General features: G+C 46.0%; 1 protein-coding gene across 7 annotated transcripts; it reads left to right on the forward strand.

Annotated features, from left to right (window-relative positions):
• The first annotated feature begins 1,495 nt into the window (after positions 1-1,495).
• On the forward strand, positions 1,496-19,966 carry PUS1 (pseudouridine synthase 1). 7 transcript variants are annotated; one of them, XM_039505525.1, is made up of 7 exons: positions 1,496-1,648; positions 1,918-2,094; positions 3,545-3,763; positions 5,235-5,372; positions 6,353-6,455; positions 6,722-7,419; positions 10,784-11,197. In XM_039505525.1, the coding sequence occupies exons 3-7, from the start codon at positions 3,554-3,556 to the stop codon at positions 10,832-10,834; spliced, it is 1,200 nt and encodes a 399-aa protein (XP_039361459.1). In that variant the 5' UTR covers positions 1,496-1,648; positions 1,918-2,094; positions 3,545-3,553; the 3' UTR covers positions 10,835-11,197. The 7 variants fall into 7 exon arrangements, with proteins under 7 accessions (XP_039361459.1, XP_039361462.1, XP_039361463.1 ...); XM_039505528.1 differs by having other exon boundaries at positions 1,918-2,090; XM_039505529.1 differs by having other exon boundaries at positions 1,918-2,052.
• Positions 19,967-20,444: the final 478 nt, after the last annotated feature.

Here is a 20,444-nt window from a genome sequence, read left to right on the forward strand (position 1 = left end):
GGGGTTGGCAGCCTGGACCTTGTGGAGAAAGGGGCAAAAGAATCCAGGAGGAGAGTGAAACATGAAGAGAAGCAACAACCCTATCAATGGAAGAAAGGGGAGAGAGGGGCTGAAGGCAGACCAGAAGTCATGAGCACTGTTGGAACAGGAATCATGGAAAGGCCCAGGCATGGGGATGGGTGTGCAGGGGGAGGTTGACAGGTGATGCTGAAAGAGACCAGCTGATGGTTGGAGAAGGGGAACTCAGCAACAGCGAGAGCTAGCCCAAGTCAAGTGAATGGCTGTTTTGGAGAGTTGAACCAGGGCTGCAGGTCGAATGGAAAGGTAAGGAAGCATGCGGCGAAGGGGTCAGGTGGAGGCTGAAGTCACTGAGGATGAGTGAGGAGAGGAAGAGAGGTGTAAGCTGAGAGGAAGGCTGAGGGGGAGGAGTTGGGTGGATGGTGGATGACAGCCCCATGGAAGGGGAGAGAGATGCTGGGCGCACTCAGAAAAGGAGAGATCCAGGAGGTGGAGGGATGAAATAGGATGAGATGGTGGAGGTGTGGGAGCTGTTTAGAGATGGAGGGGGCATTCCAGAGCCAGCCAGAGCAGGGGAGGAGGGAGGCAGGTGTGAGGCTGAGAAGGGGCAGGGGCAGGAGGGGGGCAGGTGTGAGGTTGAGAAGGGGTGGGGGCAGGAGGGAGACATGTGAGGTTGAGCAGGGCAGCACACCAGGGGTGGAGATCTGGATGAGGGGCAGGAGGGGGGCAGATGTGAGGTGGGGCAGGGGCAGGTATGAGGTTGAGAAGGGGGGGCAGTGACCGAGAAGGGCAGCACAGGAGGGGTGGAGATCTGGATGTGGGGCAGGGGCAGGTGTGAGGCTGAACAGGGCAGCACAGGAGGGGTGGAGATCTGGATGTGGGGCAGGGGCAGGTGTGAGGCTGAACAGGGCAGCACAGGAGGGGTGGAGATCTGGATGTGGGGCAGGGGCGGGTGTGAGGCTGAACAGGGCAGCACACCAGGGGTGGAGATCTGGATGTGGTGGAGATCTGGCTGTGGGGCAGGAGGGAAGGCGAGGGCCAGACTTGGAGCAGATGTCCCCAGAGGTGAGGGGGTGGAGATGGAGCCTCGATGCCTGGGGGCAGGGGTGACTGAACCAAGCCTCGCTCGCTACATTGTCAGAGCTCAGCTCAGCTCCCCGCGCCCCGCAGGGCTGGAGAACCCGGACTCCGAGCACCGCAGCGGGCTCCTGTCCGCAGGGGCCCGGCCACAGGGGATCCCGCAGCGCGCAGCGCCAGGGGAGGGCGGAGCCCGGCGGGAGCCCGCGCTGCGCTCCCTGCCGCAGGCGGCCCGGTCCCCCCGGGGGCTGGGGCAGGGAGCAGGGCGCGGGCGCCCCCGCAGCACGCCCTGGCCCGCTGCCGGAAAGGCGGGAGGGCAGCGAGCCGGGCCACGGCGCTTAGCCCCGCCCAGCCTGTGCCCCGCCCCCGCGCCTAGCGCTCGCCTCGCGCGGTCCCGCCCCTCGCTCCTCCCAGCGCCAGGGCCGCCCGCCCGCTCGCGCGCCGCCGCTGAGTGCTAGGAAGAGTGTCCTCACCCGGCGCCCGTAGGGGATCCCGGCCCGGGGGCTGTGCCCACGTGGTGCCGGCCGCCGAGCCCCAGCCTGGCAAGAGCCGCGTAAGTGGCCGCGGCTACTGCAGCCCCGGCGGCTCGTGCCGCCCTTGCTGTGGGCGGGGCCTATGCCTGGGCGGTGGTTACTTCTCCGGGCGATGGTCCGGGGCCTCTCGGCGAGAGCGACCTGCGGCGGCGGCGGGCGGCCGAAGAGAGCGCCCGGCGTATGTACCCGGGGCGGGCTCGCGTGGCCCCCGGGCTTCTCCGGGCGCGGGAAGGAGACCGGGAGGGGGAAAGGGCCTGATCCTGATCGTGCAGCGTCCTTCCTTTTACAGGGCCAGGTCCTCAGGGCGTCCGCGTGTGGACAAAGCCTCACCCGGGGCCGGGTGTCCAGTCCTGGGCGGCAGGTATCGGGAGAAAGGGGGAGAAATTGGAGCCAGTCCCGAGGAGAACAACACAAAGGATGAAAGGTCTAGGATACATGACCTAGGAGGGAAGAGTGAGGAAGGCAGGTTTGTTTCGTTTGGAGAGAAGACGGTACATAAAATGCTAGAACAGGGAGGGTGAAAAATTGTTCTTGTTAATCTCTGAGGATAGGACAAGAAGCGATGGGCTTAAATTTCAGCAAGGCCGGTTTAGGTTGGACATTAGGGAAAACTTCCCGTCAGGGTGTTTAAGCACTTGCACAAATTGCCTAGGGAGTTTGCAGGAGCTCCATCATTGGCAGTTTTTAAGAACAGGTTAGACAAACACCTCTCAGGGATGGTCAGGTTGTTAGGTGTTCCTGCCTTGAGTGCAGGGGACTGGTTTAGGTGACGGTCTTGAGGTCCCTTCCAGTCCTACATTTCAGTGATTCTGTGTCTCTTATGCACTTCCTGGCCTCACTCGCTCAAGGTTGCCATTCTCAAGCATTCTGTATTAGATAATGTATGCTGTGGCATATGCCATCACTAAGGCTATGTTTTAGTCACAGGTATTTTTAGTAAAAGTCAGGTGCAGGTGGCGACCTGGGACCCCGCTGGTGCTGGGCGTGTGTGTGTGTGTAGTGGGGCCGGCAGCCTCCTTACCTGGCTCTGCGCCTCCCCAGAAGTGGGGACATCCTCCTCACTCAGCTCTTAGGTGGAGGCGTGGCCAAGCAGCTAGCTCTGTGTGTGCTGCCTCAGCCCAGAGCGCTGGCTTCGTAGCTCCCATTGGCCGCCCGGCTGACTGAAACTTTGTACTAGAGTGTGGCCTAGTGGAGTGAGACAATAGAGGGGGGGATCCAGGAGAAAGCTGGGATCCTTCCTGGCCCTGTCAGTGGCTTGTTGGGTGACCTTGGGCAAGTCCCTTCCCATACACCTTAGTTTCCTGATATGTAAAATGGGGCTAAAGATGCTTGTAAAGTGATTTGTGTTTGGATGAAAAGCACTTTCAAAGAGCTGGGAATTACTGTTAGTTCATTTATAAACAGGGGGAGCACGTTGGGCACCTTGCTCAAGGAACAGCTGTGTACCAACAGCTGTGCAATCCTGTTTCGACTAATGTTGGACAAGAGAGTGAGAACATGACCAAATTGCAAAATGCTGGCACAGGCTTGGTCTACTCTATGCTTAAAAATTAGGTCGACATAGCTACGTTGATCAGGGGTGAGAAAAAAAAGTAGCTACCGTAGCTCGGGGGATAGGGGCATGGGTGATCCTACATTGACAGAAAAATCCCTTCCATGGGAGTAGGCTTAATCTATGCTACGGGGTTATACCAAGGTAGCTATCCCAGTGTAGTCTCCATAGTGTAGACATAGCCTAAGTGGAAATGTTCTTAAATTACTTTCCCCACAGTTTCTCCAACTCGCAACCAAAAAGACTAAACTGCGGCCCAAGTGCTGGGTGTGATACGTTCGCTGTTTGTTTTTTCCACTGATGGAGATGCCATTTTGTTGTTCCACTCCTTGCTGAAGCCCGCTTCCTGCTCTGTCCCTTTCAGTGGTTTGCAATGGCTGGGGAGATGAGAGCAATGGCTGCCAGTCAGGCAAAAAGACTGAAGAGCAGCAATGAGGAGACAGAAAACCAAGAGGAAAATGGACACCAAGACAAAAGATTCAAGAAAAGCCAAGAGGACGTGGAGGATCAGAACAAAAAATTTCCCAAAAGGAAGATTGTGCTGTTGATGGCATATTCTGGGAAAGGCTACCATGGGATGCAAGTATGTGGTTAGGCAATAAATGCTATTCAACCTCTTGCGTTTGGGGTGCATATCTGTCTGCATCAATATGCCCAAAGTGGTGCAGTAGCTGAAATGAGGGGAGGGAGGTGGTAGCCAAGGACGAGCAGTTGTAGGCTCCAAAGATCCAGGAGGCTGGGGCACACATCGCTCAACCTCAGATTCAGATGTGTTAGTGCCATTCAGAGAACGTGATTTATGTTATGCTAGCAGCCGGTCCACACCAGCTTTCCCACCAGTACAGATCCTGGTAGAACTGGACTGGGCTTGTAACAATGATGGGAGATTTTAAAAAAAAACCTTGCTGTAGATAGTCCTCCTGTGTGGACTGAAAACACCATGCTGTGGCTCCACCAGTTCAGTTAATGATCCTAGTGCTATCTTATAACTTCCCTGCTACCTTTCCATTGAGCTCTCTGGTTGAGGCTCTGCAGTTGTGGCTGTTTCACTGGCTCCTGGATTTTCCCAGCCTTGCTCATTTCACTTCTAAAATGTGTTTGGCCGCTGTCGGAAGACAGGATACAAGCATCTGTGGGCTAGATGGATCTTTGGTCTGACCCAGTATGGCCGTTCTTATGTTTAGATGTGTACAAGCAAAAATGGGCATAAGCATTACACTCCTGAATGTGTCCTCTAGTGTAGATGGGTATTCAATGTATCATTGAAAAACACACAGCACAAGGCCCCAAAACATGGCAGATTACATTTCTGCCTCTTTCTGTTGCATTTTTAGAACGTTTCTATACTGGGGATACTTGCCCTAATGCGGCCCCAGGGTTTTGATGTGCTGCACTGGAGTGGCTTACTTCAGTTTGGAAACAGGCTAACCTGCCCAGCTGAAGCTAAATTACACTGTCAGGGTGGGTTTGCGCTGGTGTAGCATCAGTATAACAACACTGCTACAAAGTGTCTCCAGGATAGACAAGCCCACAGTACATGGCTGCTCTCTTAACCAAGCTGTGCAGAAAGCGACTTTTTCCAATGCAATAGTAGCAGCAAAGTTGTAGGCCTTAGATTTATACAATCTAAGAATGTATAAATCTAATTTTATGAATACAGTGTCCCAGAATTCCAGTGTGCTGGCTTTGGAGTGACGGTAGCTGTACTGGAATAACATTACCTTGGGTACTGTGTTGCAGACCCACAGGTTGGTCACTTGTGGTGATCGCCACACAAATCCAGTCTGGGCAGGGGTTGAGGAATCATCTGAAATCACTTCCATCTGTTACCAGCTACATTTTCAGTATTTCTTTTGCTATTGTATCTCTCATTCATGACTCCAGGTAAAATAATTGGTGGGGTTTGCTAGAGAGGGGCAGTGCTGTTTGTTTTGTGAAGAGATAACTTTGAGAATTAATTTGCACTCCAATGGTTATTGGGTTCTGGGTAACGATGGATCTTCAAAGAAAGTATTAATTATAGTTTTCTTCCTCTATTTTATCTTTCTCTTCAGCGAAACGTGGGGTCCTCGCAGTTCAAGACGATTGAGGATGACTTAGTATCTGCCCTCGTTCGGTCAGGGTGCATCCCAGAAAACCACGGTGAAGATATGAAAAAAATGTCCTTTCAGAGGTGTGCGCGAACAGACAAGGTGTTGAAGCTCTTTCTTCTGTGCTCTAACAGACGCTAGTAGCACTGAGATTGTTGTGATTGTCTCTGATCATGTGCATTTTGGATCACAGATGAGAAATAAGATCACTTTTATAACGTGGGGTTCTCATTTGATAGTGAATATGCAATTATACTAAAGATAAAATATTTGTAATGTGTACCCTTATCTTCTACTAAATTAAAGTATAAATAAATACTAATTAGCAAATACCAGGGTAGTGACTAGATATGTTATATTTGTAAAGCTGCCACTTAATCCTCTCAGTTGTGACCTCTGCGTTTCCACTTTAACTGTGTTCGTCCATTTGTTACTTCTTCCTCCCAACCCATTCCTGCCCTGTTTGTTCCATCCTGTTTGCTATATTAGGAATTTTTGTGTTGGGGACTGGTTTTGTTCTTTGACTATGCCTAGCACAACAGGGGCCCTAATTTGTAACTGAGATTCATAGATGCTCCCATGATGTACAAGCTTGCATACAGCACGAGTTTGGTTTTGTATGAGTCAAATACAGTGAAATAGCACAGAGGAGAGTGTCAATATCATATATTTGCAACCTTATCCCTTCCTTCACACTAACCAAACTACCCTGCTAGCCTATGAGTGTGCAGATGATTTTGTGGCTGAAGCACAGAGTTGGGAGATCTGGAATTAATTCCTGTGCTACAGTAGGCTTCTATGTGACTCCTGGAAAATCCTTTAAACTCTTATTCTCTGTTATCTCAGTTTTACAAGTGGGGAAAAATACCATCTTAGGTTTGCAGTGGTGCTGAATTTGCTGATGTGTCTTTCTGTATGGTTCTGACTTTATGGTTCTTCACTTCAGTTTGCAATGGCCGATAACAGCAAAGAAATGAACCGAGAATGTGAACAGACTATCCATTTAAAATTTTTGTTCTGATACAGTTCTTTCACTATGGCACAATTACCAATGTGTGTTCTCGTTGTTTTTGTTTTCATAGGGCGTGTCTGCCGCTGGACAGATTGTGTCACTGAAGATCTGGCTGATAGATGACGTTTTAGAAAAGATCAATAACTGTCTTCCTTCTCATATCAGAATTCTGGGTAAGAATAATGGAAAAAGTGGGTATCCCAGCAGTGTGCACGAACACTGATTTTAATTTAAAGAGGAATTCTTTACCATGGAGCTGTACCATTCAGATCACCCCCCTCCCCAAATATTTCAATGTGAAAAGGTTTGGTTCCTCCTGCGCCACTCCCTCCCCCCCCTTTCTATTTTATATAGGTTCTTCTTGGTGGGTGGGGATTGTAATGTGGCTGAAATTTGGCTGATTCAAAAGTTTTGTTAACAATGTCATTTTTAAAATGAGGACTGAAAAGAGTCACTGGGGGATTCAGCTCCAAGAACAAATGTGATGCCAGAACCTACTTCTACATGATCCCAACATTTGCCTTTGCCCATAAAGACCATGATATCCAAGGTGAAACTTACCGACTGAGCAAAGAGACGCTTGAGAAAGTCAACAAGCTTCTTGCTTGCTACAAAGGGACCCATAACTTCCACAACTTCACCTCTCAGAAGGGACCCAAAGACCCCAGTGCCAAACGGTACATCATGGAGATGTACTGTGAAGAGCCCTTTGTGAGGGAAGGCATGGAATTTGCAGTGATAAAAGTGAAAGGACAGAGTTTTATGATGCACCAGATAAGGAAGATGATCGGTTTGGTGATAGCTGTAGTGAAAGGCTATGCACCGGAGTCCATCATGGAGCGCAGCTGGGGAGAGGAAAAGGTGGATGTCCCCAAAGCTCCAGGGCTTGGGCTGGTCTTGGAAAAGGTGCACTTTGAAAAGTACAATAGACGCTTTGGAAATGACGGTTTACATGAGCCACTGGAATGGACGGAGGAGGAGGAGAAGATCGCTGTTTTCAAAGAGCAACATATCTATCCCACTATTATCAACACGGAAAGGGAGGAGCAATCCATGTTGAATTGGCTGAGCACCCTCTCCATCCATGACTTCAATGCCACTTCTTCAGGGGTACAAGTCAATGATAGAAACTCAAAGGTAATGCTTGAAACTTATCTTTTTAGAGTTCTATGATACTGTCAATTTAAAAAATAATTGCTCTTCTTCCTGAATACTTTTACCTGCTGTCGCTACACTACCTAACATAATTGTCACTTAAAGAGACTAGACTAAAATAATCATATCCAAATATCGAGAAATACATGTGTATATACAACGGCATTTTGTGTATTAGTCCCTTTCACTGTTTTTTGTTACCTTTGCGCATGGTACGTGGATAAAGGAAGAAATATTTTAAAGTGCAGAAAGATGTGATTGCTAAACCACATAAATTTGGGTTGGAAGCCAGGAACAAATGTTACTATCTGTAACTACCTTGAACTCAAGAGAGACTAGATTTCAAGTTGGTAGGTCCTTTTAAATACCAATTTGCATGGAGAAGTCTTATTATTTATCTACGTTTTTGTTTTGTTTAATGGTCTATTCATTTGCAAAGAAGCTTAAACTGAGAGGAAACTACATTTAGTTACTCTGCACCCAATCATGCAAAGTAATGCACATTGGAAAGCACAATCTCAACTATACATATATAATGATGGGGTCTAAATTAGCTGTTACCACTCAAGAAAGAGATCTTGGAGTCATTGTGGATAGTTCTCTGAAAACATCCACTCAGTGTGCAGCAGCAATCAAAAAGGTGACTAGAATGCTGGGAATAATTAAGTGGTAGCTAATAGGACCGAAAAGATCATGTTGCCTCTGTATAAATCCATGGTTCACCCACATAGAATCATACTGTGTGCAGATGTGGTCGCTCCATCTCAGAAAAGATATATTGGAATTGGAAAAGGGCAACAAAAATGATTAGGGGTATGGAACGGCGTCCGTGTGAGAGATTAATAAGACTGGGACTTTTCAGCTTGGAAAAGAGACGGCTAAGGAGAGAGATGATTGAGGCCTATAAAATCATGACTGGTATAGAGAAAGTAGATAAGGAAGTGTTGTTTACTACTTCTCATAACTCAAGAACTAGTGGTCACCAAATGAAATTAATAGGCAGCAGATTTAAAACAAAGAAAAGGAAGTATTTCTTCACACAATGCACAGTCAACCTGTGGAATTCCTTGCCAGAGGATGTTGTGAAGGTCAAGACCATAATAGGGTTCAAAAAAGAACTAGATAAATTCATGGAGGATAGGTTCATCAATGGCTATTAGCCAGGATGGGCAGGAATGGTGTCCCTAGCCTCTGTTTGCCAGAAGCTGGGAATGAGCAACAGGGGATGGATCACTTTGATTATCTGTTCTGTTCATTCCCTCTTGGGCACCAGGCACTGGCCACTGTTGGAAGACAGGATACTGGGCTAGATGGACCTTTGGTCTGACCCAGTAGGGCCATTCTTATGTTCTAACCCACCAGGAGCCCAAAACTCCCACTGAGCTTAATAGGAAGTTGTAGGATCAAACTTTTAGTGCATGGAACTGCTATTGATTTGAATAGGTATAACTAGGAGACATGGGATATAGTATTAAGAAAGGAAATTTGTAGACTGAAATTCAGATCTTCCTGACAGATATGTTGGGCTGTGGAATAGTCTCCCAAGGGACTAGTGGAAACATTGTTTTCTTGGGACCTGTTAAAACTAAGCTGGCGACTGTACTAGAAAAACAACTCAATGGAATCCTGATGTATTTTTTTTTTAATGAATGTTTCCCAGCACATCTGAAAACTTGGAGTGGTGATTGAATAATCTTTAGTTAACAGGAGTTCTTTAAAGTAGGGTCTCAATATGTAGGGAACAATCCGGCACTGACAAGGATCGGACTAGGTCTCTTCCACCTCTTAACCTTTTATTATTTGTTTTGGTGTGAGACAGAATTCTAATATTGAAATTAAAATCCACAGCCTGGGTGAACGGCACGAATAAGGACAACTAGAGATTTGTCAGGGTTATTTTTGTACTTCTGGTAATTGTTTTGCTGCGATGGTGCTGATGTAGATACACTGCATGGACACACTGTTGTAACTGGATGTAAAATGCTTATAACACATGCCACCTTCATTTTGTTTAATGTGAGCCAGAAAGGTACAAAGAATTCTCTCCTGCCTCCAGTGCTGTTTTGATGATGATAAAGGCTCACTGATGACATGTTAAAGAAGCACTGAGCTGCTGGGTTAGCAGAAGCTGTGTGTGCTTGTAACCAATAAACTCAAACAAATACAACAATTAGGTTCACAGTTGTCACAGGCTGGCTGGGAACAGATAAATAAGGAGTTTTGTGATAGATTTCATAATAAAAGGTTTTTAGCCTATTTTCACTGTAGCATGTTGTGCTAGTTTTGCAGTTGGATACATTTACAGCCTTTTACTTTATAATAGAAATGGCCAGTTCCCTTTCAAAGCTACATACAGCTGTTTGCATTTGTTTTTAAATCAACAGTTGGAAATCCACCACCCTAAGCCATACCATGATCATCACTGACACTGCTTTTCTTTCTTATAACTGCACTCTGACTTTGTGCTAAGAAAACACTGTAGAACCTCTAACTTTATTCAGTCAGATTGGCTTGTTCTTTAAAGGGACAATGTCAGTTTAGAATTCAGACTTTAAATCAGTTTCCTTATATGTGTTACTAATAGCCCCTTAGATTGTTACTGTACAACTGAACACTTTTTTTTTTTTAAACTTACTTTTTTGGCACTTGCATAAGGCCCTATTTCTCTATGACAATTTGGACCTAAATTTCCCAGAGATTCTGGAGCGCTCTGTGGAAATTCTCAGTTTTGTAACTGCTTCAAGAAATGTGGAGGTTTTGGTTGACTTAAATATGAAAAGGAAGAATACACTTGGTACAGGAGCCCTGTGTCATTCATTGTGTTTTTAAATGAAGTTTTAAAACTTCTGCATTTCGTGCTCTGTCTGCATTTTCAGTTTTCAGTATGCTGCAGATTGTCGTCATTCAGTTTCACACTTCACTGAACAGAGTTCTTCAGCAATTGCTTAGAACTTATACATCATTAATAGAATTGTTTACTGAAAGAATAAAATCATGCTTGTGTTGGCTCTGTTGTGCTGACAGGAATAACAATTCTGGCATTATTATTTGGCATCTAAACTGACCTGACAGCGTGCCTGTAAGGTATTGTTTTCACGGGGCTATATGGAACTGGATTCTTCCATTTAACTATCTGCCATAAGAAGTAAAAGACGGTATTTTCCCTCTCCCCCTCCCCCCCCTTTAAAATTTCAAATGATGTAACTAGAGTTGGGTGCAAGTCATGAAGTTTGGATCCAGATTCACATTTCCCTAGACTTTGGAGCAGTTTCGATTCAGTCTTTTGATTTGGGTGTATAATAAGCTGATGACAAACCATTATTTTGTTTTCCATTCTCCTTTGCAGAGCAACGATCTTGAAGGCAGTGATGGTTGTGACGATGACTCTGACTTTTGAGTCAGTAAATAGCAGGAGCTGGGATCTTTGCTGCTTGTGATTCAGTTTGGGTAGAACTAAGTGGCCTTTCTAACTCCAGCAATCCAGTAAAGCAGAGGTTTTCTTGCATGCTGAAAACAAGTAGTCACAGAAGCCCAAAAGGAACTGGGGGGGAATAATGCAGCAGTGACCCTGAAAGTGACTGCGTACACCACTAACTGATGCATTGGAATGTGGAATACTTGAAAACTAAAATAACAAAAAATGTACTTTATAAAGGAATCTTGTTGTGCAGGAATTGTTTTCATTATGTAATTTGAATTGTTTTTATTACAGTAAAAGTGCTTATATGATACATACAGATATTTAAACATGTGTAATCTCCACATAAGGCAAGTGCAAAACATTTTAAAATAGATTTTTCTGTTTTCATTTTATAGATTGAAGACCTCTATGTACTACTTTAAAAACCTCTTTAGTTTACAGAATTTCTTCATCTATAGCTGCAGTGATTTCCAAAACTTGAGACTTTTGTTTTTTGCACACTATCTATGACTTTCATATGCAATTTGTTTGGGATCAGAAATCTGTTATACTGGTGGCCACGGATTCTCTGGCTAGAGAGAGACTTAACTTTCTTTGCCAACTTTAAGCTTGAGAAACTGTTCCTTTCATGAATGAGATCTAATTTTGGAAAGTGAGCTGGTATGGGTGTATCAGGGGATACATTGATCTTTTTATTTTAAAGATGTTACTAACAGTAGATGGTTCCAATGTGTTCTTATACTTGGACAATGCCAGAACATTGATTTATAGTTGCCTATGTATGGAGAGTATCTCCAGACCAGGTAATTGTTTCACAAACCCTTTAATTAAGGTTTGTTAAACCACTTTGAACATGTAAAGTACGAAACCTTAGAGGGGGTTCAGTACTGCCTGTGGTAGATCGCCAGTTATATCGCCGTTGGTTTGCCAGCCCTTGTACTTGCTAGGTAGCTCTCTGCTGCATTTTGGCCTAAATGTGTAAAATGTAAGGTTCACATTTTCAGTAGGCTTCAACCTAGCAATACAAATCCTCATTATTCATCTGCCCATTCAGATGGGGGATTGTGTGTACTGTCGAGTAGGTGTGCAGATATACGCACATGGTTTCAGAGGTTGCGGCTGAAAATTTGGCCCATTTTCCCTTAGATCTGTGTGCAGAAGAAGAGGAGAATATGCCCCTAACTTAGAGTTTAGAGGGGAAAATATGAAGTAGCAGTTGTGCAAGCTTCCTGCAAGCCTCATACTTATGAAGCCAGCTGGTGCCTTAGGAATGGGATGCCTAAAGGCATCTCTACATTACAGGGACTATAAGGCATAGCTACAGCACCATAGCTATGGTAGCATAGCACCATAGTGTAGATAGAGCATGCTTCTGTCAGTCTAGCTGCATCTACACCAGGAGTTAGGTCAACATAGTTACAGCACTCGGGTGCAGATTTTTCACACCCCTGATCACCATAGCTATGTCAACCTGCATTTTAAGCAAGGACCAGGCCTAGGAAACATGTTGATTGAGCCCTTTCCAGATAGACTTCACCAGGTGGGCCTCAAAGGAGGCTCAGCTGTATAAATTAAAGCTCCCTTCCTGGGCAGGACCCTGGGGGAGGGCAGTGGTGTTGGTGGCAGTGGATGTAAATTGTCTACTGGCACAGCAGCCCCTGTGGGTTTGACACCCAAACTACAGCACCTGTGAATGTGAATTAAGCCTATGGTCTCCACTGAATGTAATACTGTTCTCTCTTTGAAGGGCTCTCTCCTCTGTTCAGTTCTGTGAAACGTGTTAAATGGCTTCTGTCTAAGGCCTCTGGACTTTACTATTCTGTCAGAGTAGTTTGTCCTTTTATCTTTATTAATAAGTTGCTGCAGATATTATGCTCTTATGTTTCTTAATGTTTTAATTAGGGGTTTTATTTTTATCCCCAGAAGGTCTTGATCCATATTTAGTCTCGTAGGTAAAGGCAGGATTGTGAGGGGTATGTCTGTGTGTGCCTTCAGGAGATGCTCTCTTCCCCTAGATTTTCTTGTACATCCCTCAATATTTTGTATAACTTAAATCATCTCTTCCCCCTCTCTATTTTCTTTTTAAATCAACCTCAAACTGTGAGCAAAGTTTGGGTCATTCTTAATAAAATAACTATGGGAATATTGTCAACTCAATGGGAACTTTCATTTGTAACCTTTAGAGGAAACTGCCCTAGATCATTAAAATTGAACATTTTAAATGTATTTGTTCTGTGTGTGCTCTTTGTTTACTTTGTGCCCTTCACTTACCCTGGAGAGGCTGCTCTCAGTTCCAGTTCTGGGTTCCAATTCACCGGCACAGTACTGCTGGGTCTGGGTTGCAGATTCCACACAGGAATGTTTGCTTTCAAATCAAACAAACACGTTTTTTCATTGGGATACTTTTTCGAATTTAATATAAAGATTCCTGGAGATAGTTGTAGGTTTTTATAAAATCTGCTTTTAGCACATATACACTAGAAGGATTTTTTTTGTTGCTTTAACTATGCGAGTACAGTTCAGGTAGCAAGCTTCCCCGAACTGCAGTGTGGATTTGGTTGTTTATGCCAGTATCTTAAGCAATGTCTAAACTACAGAGTCTGTGCCAGCATATCCCCCTATTTAAGGTGCAGATTTTCCACCAACATATTAAAACAATGCACTCTTTTGTGCCAAAGCACTCTTTTGTAAGCATAGTTCTATCGACAATGGAGGTTCTGCAGGCCTAGCTATGTTGCCCAGAGCTTTGTGAATTTTTCTCAGCCCTAGTAGACATAACTATACTGCCAGGACTTTGTAGTGTAGACCAAGTCATACTGTGGTTTGTGAAGTGAAATAGAATCATAGGACTGGAAGGGACCTTGAGAGGTCATCTAGTTCAGTCCCCTGCACTCATGGCACTGGCATCTAGACCATAAGTGATGTTCCCTTTCATACTGGATAACTGAGAATACACTAAGGCTTGAACTCAAACTATAATGGTTTAAAAAAAAAACACCCCAAACTTATAGTTATACCAATATAACTCTTCATGTACAGACCAGGCCTTCTACAATTAAAACCTTGGTACACACTTGTCCGGGCAGCTGCCTGTGTCCATGGGTACATCTATACTAGAAAAATAAGCAGCACCGTTACAGCTGTGTTGCCGTAGCTGTCCACCTCTCCAAGAGATGGTAGCTAGGTCCATGGAAGAATTCTCCTATCGACTTAGTGGTAGGGTTAGGACTGGGGTGTAGGCTTAATTACTTGCACAGTGCATGAATTTGTTCACAGCCCTGAGCAATGCAGTTAAGCTGGTCCAACGTTGTAGCACAGACCAGCCAGGTGTAATAAGTCTGGCCCAGCTCATGTTGCAAAGGAGCATGAGTCAGACCCCCACAACGAAGATGATTTAAAGAAAAGAGAGATAGCGTTTCTTATTTACCTCATGTGCCTGCAGGTGCGTCCTGTTGTTAACCTTTCCCCCACTGCCCCAAGCTGGGCCAGAAACTGACTTGTTTTTAAACATGAAAGTGGTGATTCTTCCATAGCAAGTGACACCAGGAGCTGGGGCTTTCGGACATGCACCACTTCCCCCCAGCCAGAAGGCAACACGGGGGGAGTTGGCAGCCCTGTCCCATTGGAACTGGGCCCTGGAGAGGTGCAGGAGCCCTAGCAGCTTCTGTAGCAAGGTGAGGGTTGTCCCCCGCCTCTTGTCTGACAACAGCGCCCCCTGGTGCGCGCAGAGCAGAGGAGAAATGAACCCTCGCTGTTCTGTCCCTGCTGCGTGCCCGTAGCGGAGTCCTCCGCCATTTTCTCTGCTGCGCACCCTCCCCCCCGCGGCCTCCGCTTGTGGACGGTCCCTGCTCGACAGCCTCGCTCTTCCTGGTGAGTCATTGCGCCGGAGCCCGCAGTGGTACAGCCCACCCGGCATTTCCCCCCCTCCAGGGTGAACTGGCAGTGGTATCGCCCGGGACGTCTCTGAGCCGGGCGGAAGGGCCTCTGGGAGTGGGGGCTAGGCCGGAGACACTCCCCCGGCGGGGCGGGGTCGAGGGGGGGTGTTCAGAGGCGAGAAGGTCCCCGAGGGGGCGGAGGAGAAGCTTGGAGGGGGCGGGGCGGGGCTCGCTCGCCCCGGAGTTTGGAGGGGACGAGGCGGAGCGCTCATGGTTGAGGGGGAGAAGCTCGGAGGGGGCGGAGCTCACTCGGATGAGGGGAGGCTCGGATGAGTGGGGAGAAGCTCGGATGAAGGGGAGAAGCTCGGAGGGGCGGGGCTCGCTCGGATGAAGGGAGAAGCTCGGAGGGGCGGGGCTCGCTCGGCTGAAGGGGGAGAAGCTCGGAGGGCGGGGCTCGCTCGGATGAAGGGGGAGAAGCTCGGAGGCGGAGCTCGCACGGTTGAGGGGGCCTCGCTCGGATGTAGGGGAGAAGCTCGGAGGGGCGGGGCTCGCTCGGCTGAAGGGGAGAGTCTCGGAGGGCGGGGCCTCGCTCGGCTGAAGGGGGAGAAGCTCGGAGGGGCGGGCCTCGCTCGGCTGAAGGGGAGAAGCTCGGAGGGGGCGGGGCTCGCTCGGCTGAAGGGGGAGAGTCTCGGAGGGGCGGGGCTCGCTCGGCTGAAGGGGGGAGAAGCTCGGAGGGGGCGGGGCTCGCTCGGATGAGGGGGGAAGAAGCTCGGAGGGGGAGGGGCTCGCTCGGCTGAAGGGGGAAGAAGCTCGGAGGGGGCGGGGCTCGCTCGGATGAGGGGGGAGAAGCTCGGAGGGGGCGGGGCTCGCTCGGATGAGGGGGGAGAAGCTCGGAGGGGAGTTTGCTACGGGGGGTGAGGGGCAGGCTCTTGCGGGGAGGGGAAGATGCTGCCGCCAGGTCCCGGTGGACGGCAGCCCGGTGCCTTCTGTCGCTGATCATCAGTGGCTGGCCCTGGGCGGCCGGGCTGGCGGCCCCCGAGGCCCTGGCTGAGCAGGGACCGTGTCATGCAGCTGCCAGCGCTGTGGTGGGTGCAGCTCCGTGCTGCCATTATCCGGGGCGGGGGGCGACCTGTCCCCTTGCACTGCCCCGGAAGCTTGCTGCCTCCACTCAGGTGTCTTTGCCTTTCTGGGGTTTAAGGCAGAACAGGCTGCTTGACTCTCCGTGCTCCTTAACCACCGGTTTGTTAAAAACCCCGCAGAACACGGGTTGAGTTACAGTTTGGTGCTGCATGGCCCCATCTGGCTGGTTTTTAGGGCCCTGGAAGTTGCGAGGGGAGTCCTGAAAATCTGGGACATCGTTTGATACAAGACACACTGGGCAGCCTTACTTCAGACCTGGATATATATAGTAAGAACATTTCCTGCTTGGCTCTTGCTTTGAAATTGTTGCCGCTTCCAGGGTTGATGCTAGAAGAAGCATCAGATAGACTGACAAGCACAGAATGACACAGAATCCTAAATATTTAACTTGCAATAGAAGACTAAAAGCAAGGAAACAAGATTCCTAGTCCACACATGGCCTAAGCAGGTACCCAAATGAGGAATATATGGTGTATACTGGATACAAGTATGTTTTACTTTAACTAGGAACTTCCTTGCTTTTATGGATATTAGTTACTGTGTTAGTGTTGTTTCCCTATGGACTTAGTTATCTCTATTGTTAAGGTAAATTGGGTGTGCAGAGAAATATAGGCGCTACCTATCAGATCTGTTTTGATGTATGATATCTATGTTGCTGTGCTGCTTCCCTCTATTCCCTGCCCTTAAGCAACATATCCTCTGGAAGCCTGCCTGCACCGCAGTTTCCAAATATAGCTATTTATAATGAGTTGAATTCCAGTAGCTGGGCAGAATGGGAACATGACACTGCAGTTGGACCAGTAGCTCTAGGAATCCAGCAGATAATGTTTATCCCATTGCTAATCCCAAATCCAACATTGTCAAGTTTTCAGTTTAGCCCTCTGCAAAGGAGGTTTGAACATGGATCTCTAGCACATATTCCAGTTATTTTGCCATTGCTCCAACAAGTCCAGTCTCAAAGCCCTACACAGTCCAGCTCTTTTCTGGTGCAGTCATTGCCAAATGTTTAGGTAGACATTCCAGATCCTAGCTTTGGTATGTAACACCAAGATTTGTAAATGTTGGTGTGTTTGGGAGATTAATCAGTCTGAGGCCTTCAAATTGTGGACTTTTTTTGTGTATCAGGAAAGCTCAAGCAGGGGAACAACTTCCATATTCTGGAGCAACTGCTGTTGTATGGGAATGCAGGCTTTTGACAACCTCATTCATAGATTGTTTCATTCAGTATTTTGGACCTGTATCTAGTGAAGCAAACATTGTCAGTGACTCGCCCATGTCATATGAAAACTACTAATTTGCCAACATGAATCAATATTAGTATCCAAGGGCAGCTTCTAACAGCATCAAGTGCTTCAAGGAAGGTAATTGAGCAGACCCATTGTATATGATAGGACATCAAGTGGATTAAAAATGAGCTAAAAGAGGCACGGTGAAAATGCTGAGGTTGGGTCTCCTGAAGGAGAAGGGGAGAAGTTCTGAGGAGGCTGTCTTGGAGGGGCGAGGGAGAAGCTCTTGAGTTTGGGGGAGGGGGAAAAAGCCAGGTGTCGGTGGCCAGCCTGGTGCTTTCTGTAGCTGATCTTCAGTGGCAACCTCTGGGCTGGCAGTGCAAGGACTAGCAGGCAGGCCCATGGGGCCACTGAGGCCCTCCTGACCATCGCCTCCTTCTTGAGCTACTCTTGCACAGGATTTGTTTAACCTTGTTTGCTTCATTACATTCTTGTTCTTAATTATGTCACTTAGCTATGTTCTTATTTAGATTGCAGCCCTTTTGTGATCCGAAGCAAGTTTTGTAATCACGCAGTGTCCACTGCTGGTAATTTAAAGCCTAGTTAATTTCAAAACTGAATTGTTTTCCTTCCTTTCCAAAGTTATTCACTAGTTTATCTCGTTTTGATGTTTTAGAAAGTTGTCATACAATATCAGAAATACAAATGGCTTAATTCTCTTTGTCACCTGTATAGGCTCTGACTCATTTTCTCTTTTCTTTCTCTCTTTGTTACACCTCTCTCAGCCACTTTCTGCTATATTGCTACACCTCAGTCACGATCCCTAGCATCAATACAAGCTATGGTTGAGGTGCTTGTTGTTTATAAACTGTTATGGGTTTCCATCATGGGAAGCTTTGTAATTCTTAAATTCTTATATATTAGGAAGGAAGTTTTAAAAAACCCTTTCGATCTGAGTTGAACTTAATACAAGGGTTCCAATTGTGAGAGGCCTTCATAATTGCACATACTTCCACTGTGATAGAAATCTGTTAGAAACAATACATGGTTCACAGCAAAATATGCTTTTTCCTCTTATGATTTCAGTAAAACAGCTGTATAATGGAGTATTATCAATAAAATGGTGCATAGTTCTGAGGAATTTTAAAAGGATAATTTATTTTCTTTTGTCAAAATATTTTCTCCTCGGGAAAGATTGTGACAGAAAAAGGTAGATGGAGATATATTCTTGCAACTGTCCACCTATCTTCAGATACAAGTTAGAAATTGTTTTTCATCTTAGCAGCAACTATTTCAAATGCTGTTTTAAACTTCTAACTTATGTATCATCCCAAGATTTTTCCCTTCATTGAATTTGATATGTTATAGAAGAATTCACTACTTTTGACTGCATCTCTCATCAATTAAAAACAATAAAACTTTGCCACTAAAATTGCATAGCTAGTTTTGATAACAGTACAGCACACAACTTAGTTCCTCTTGGTTTGTTGTTAATTTTGTCTAATTTATTTACCTCTGGACTGTGCACTGTTTGGGTTTCCCTTGTCCTTGCATTTTAAGGGTGGATTTTGTGTCCTGCTTGTTGCTGTACAGTTTTCAGAACAGATCATACCTAGAATTTGTTCAAGTGATGCAGCTATGAGTGTCCATTACAGAACTAAAGTAAAGATTAAGAGTTATGATCTACCTGTAAATTGCTGCGTGCCCTCAATTTCCTTTTAAATCAGTGGGACTTGAGGTGTTCCATTGTAGAAATGGGCCACTGTTGTTAATGAGGCCACTCTAGTAAGTAAGGGTTTTGGTATTGGGCCCACTGTACTACCGTAAAAATGACCAGAGTGATTCCGGTGAGAAGGAGTGTCTGGAAAAAAAAATGACTGACTGTGAAAACACAGTTATAATGGAAGTTTGTGGCTGCAGAAGTTCCTCTTCAACAGCTAATGCCAATGATACAAGGTAAAAGTTTTAGAATAAAACTGATATACCCACTTCTGATACCAAAGATTTATAGTAAATGTTTAATAATGCAAATGCCCATGACTAGTCTAGTTTTACCTTTCTAATTAAAGATAATTGCTTACATTATTTTTTCTCTAATTGGAACATTACACCTAATACCAATTAATCTAACATAAAAATCCTCTGGGGTAAATTCCTGGTAACCTTGATGAGAGTTGCACATCTCATTCTCAGAGCACTGGGTTGGATATTTTACCCCTCTGTGTCTAATTTGCTGTTTTTCTTAATTGTTGTTTTATTGAAGTTGTGCCTTTGATCATTTGATACTCTGACTAATATGAAATTGATTGCCTGGTTCACACCTCTTTATCTTGCATGTTCATAAACAGAAAATTAGTTTATCATCAGCTTAAAGAGCAGCATTGCTATACAGCACACTTTAAAACACTGATTGCTTTGCAGCTTGTTAGCTGTAGTTTTTCGGTACGTAATTATATTATAGTGATGGTGTCCTGTGATAAAGCAACTTGGTTAACAAAAATCTCCGTGTTTTCCCTTTTGCTATCTTAATATTTCAGTAGCTAAATTAGCAGAACGTCAACCCTTAAAACTGATATGTTGGATTTTCTTTTGCTTTGCAGGTAGAATGCCTTCCACTCTTCAAACAGTGCAACTTGCAGGACAGAAACAAAGCCAACAACAGTAAAATAATACATCCAAGCATCTGTCTCTGGAAAGTGTGGCAACCTGCTGACGTCTTCACAGTGGCTTTCCCAGCTTCATTGTAGCTTTCACAGCACAACCACCTGTCGGAGAGTTTCCAGAACAGCTTCAGAAAATGGAGTCCCAGGCACAAAGTATTTCCATCACTTCTGCTCCATATAGCCAGCTCATGACATCTCTTCAACAGCAGGTACAGCTAGCACTCCATATCCAGAGGCAGGTGCCACTGTTACCTCTTCCTGTGTTGGAACTGGTATTCTGATTAAAACTTTTTTTATACACGCATTGTCTTGTATGAAATGTTTAGAAAGTGTGGTTTTGTGTGTTATGCTCTGGGAAATGCATGCAGGTTTTCCTCTATTATGTTGTTTGTTTAGCACAACTGGGTAGTTCTGTTTGACTGTGATAGAGAGAGAATCCTAGGAACAAAGACATAATGTTGTAATCTTTTTGTCTAGTTCTGGGTCTCTTACCATGTCAAGTTTGAAGGTAGGCTAAACTCTGTTTCATAGCCTTTCTGCTACTGTATTCTCTTAAGGATTTTTGGCCCGAGGGCCACATCTGGGTGGGGAAATTGCATGCAGGGCCATGAATGTAGGGCTAGGGCAGGGGGTTGGGGTATGGGAGGGGTGTGGTGTGCAGGAGGGGGCTCAGGGCAGGGGG

The sequence above is a fragment of the Mauremys reevesii genome, linkage group 18 (assembly GCF_016161935.1).
Source record: "Mauremys reevesii isolate NIE-2019 linkage group 18, ASM1616193v1, whole genome shotgun sequence".
Lineage (NCBI taxonomy): Eukaryota > Metazoa > Chordata > Testudines > Geoemydidae > Mauremys > Mauremys reevesii.

What these genes read in the sequence shown, in the direction of transcription:
- PUS1 (XM_039505530.1), top strand. Translation starts at nt 1,711, where the DNA reads ATGCCTGGGCGGTGGTTACTTCTCCGGGCGATGGTCCGGGGCCTCTCG. An exon ending in TTCTCATATCAGAATTCTGG is followed by an intron (nt 6,456 to 6,721) that starts GTAAGAATAATG and finishes TTTTAAAATGAG; the next exon opens with GACTGAAAAGAGTCACTGGG. An exon ending in TCAATGATAGAAACTCAAAG is followed by an intron (nt 7,420 to 19,699) that starts GTAATGCTTGAA and finishes TTTGCTTTGCAG; the next exon opens with GTAGAATGCCTTCCACTCTT.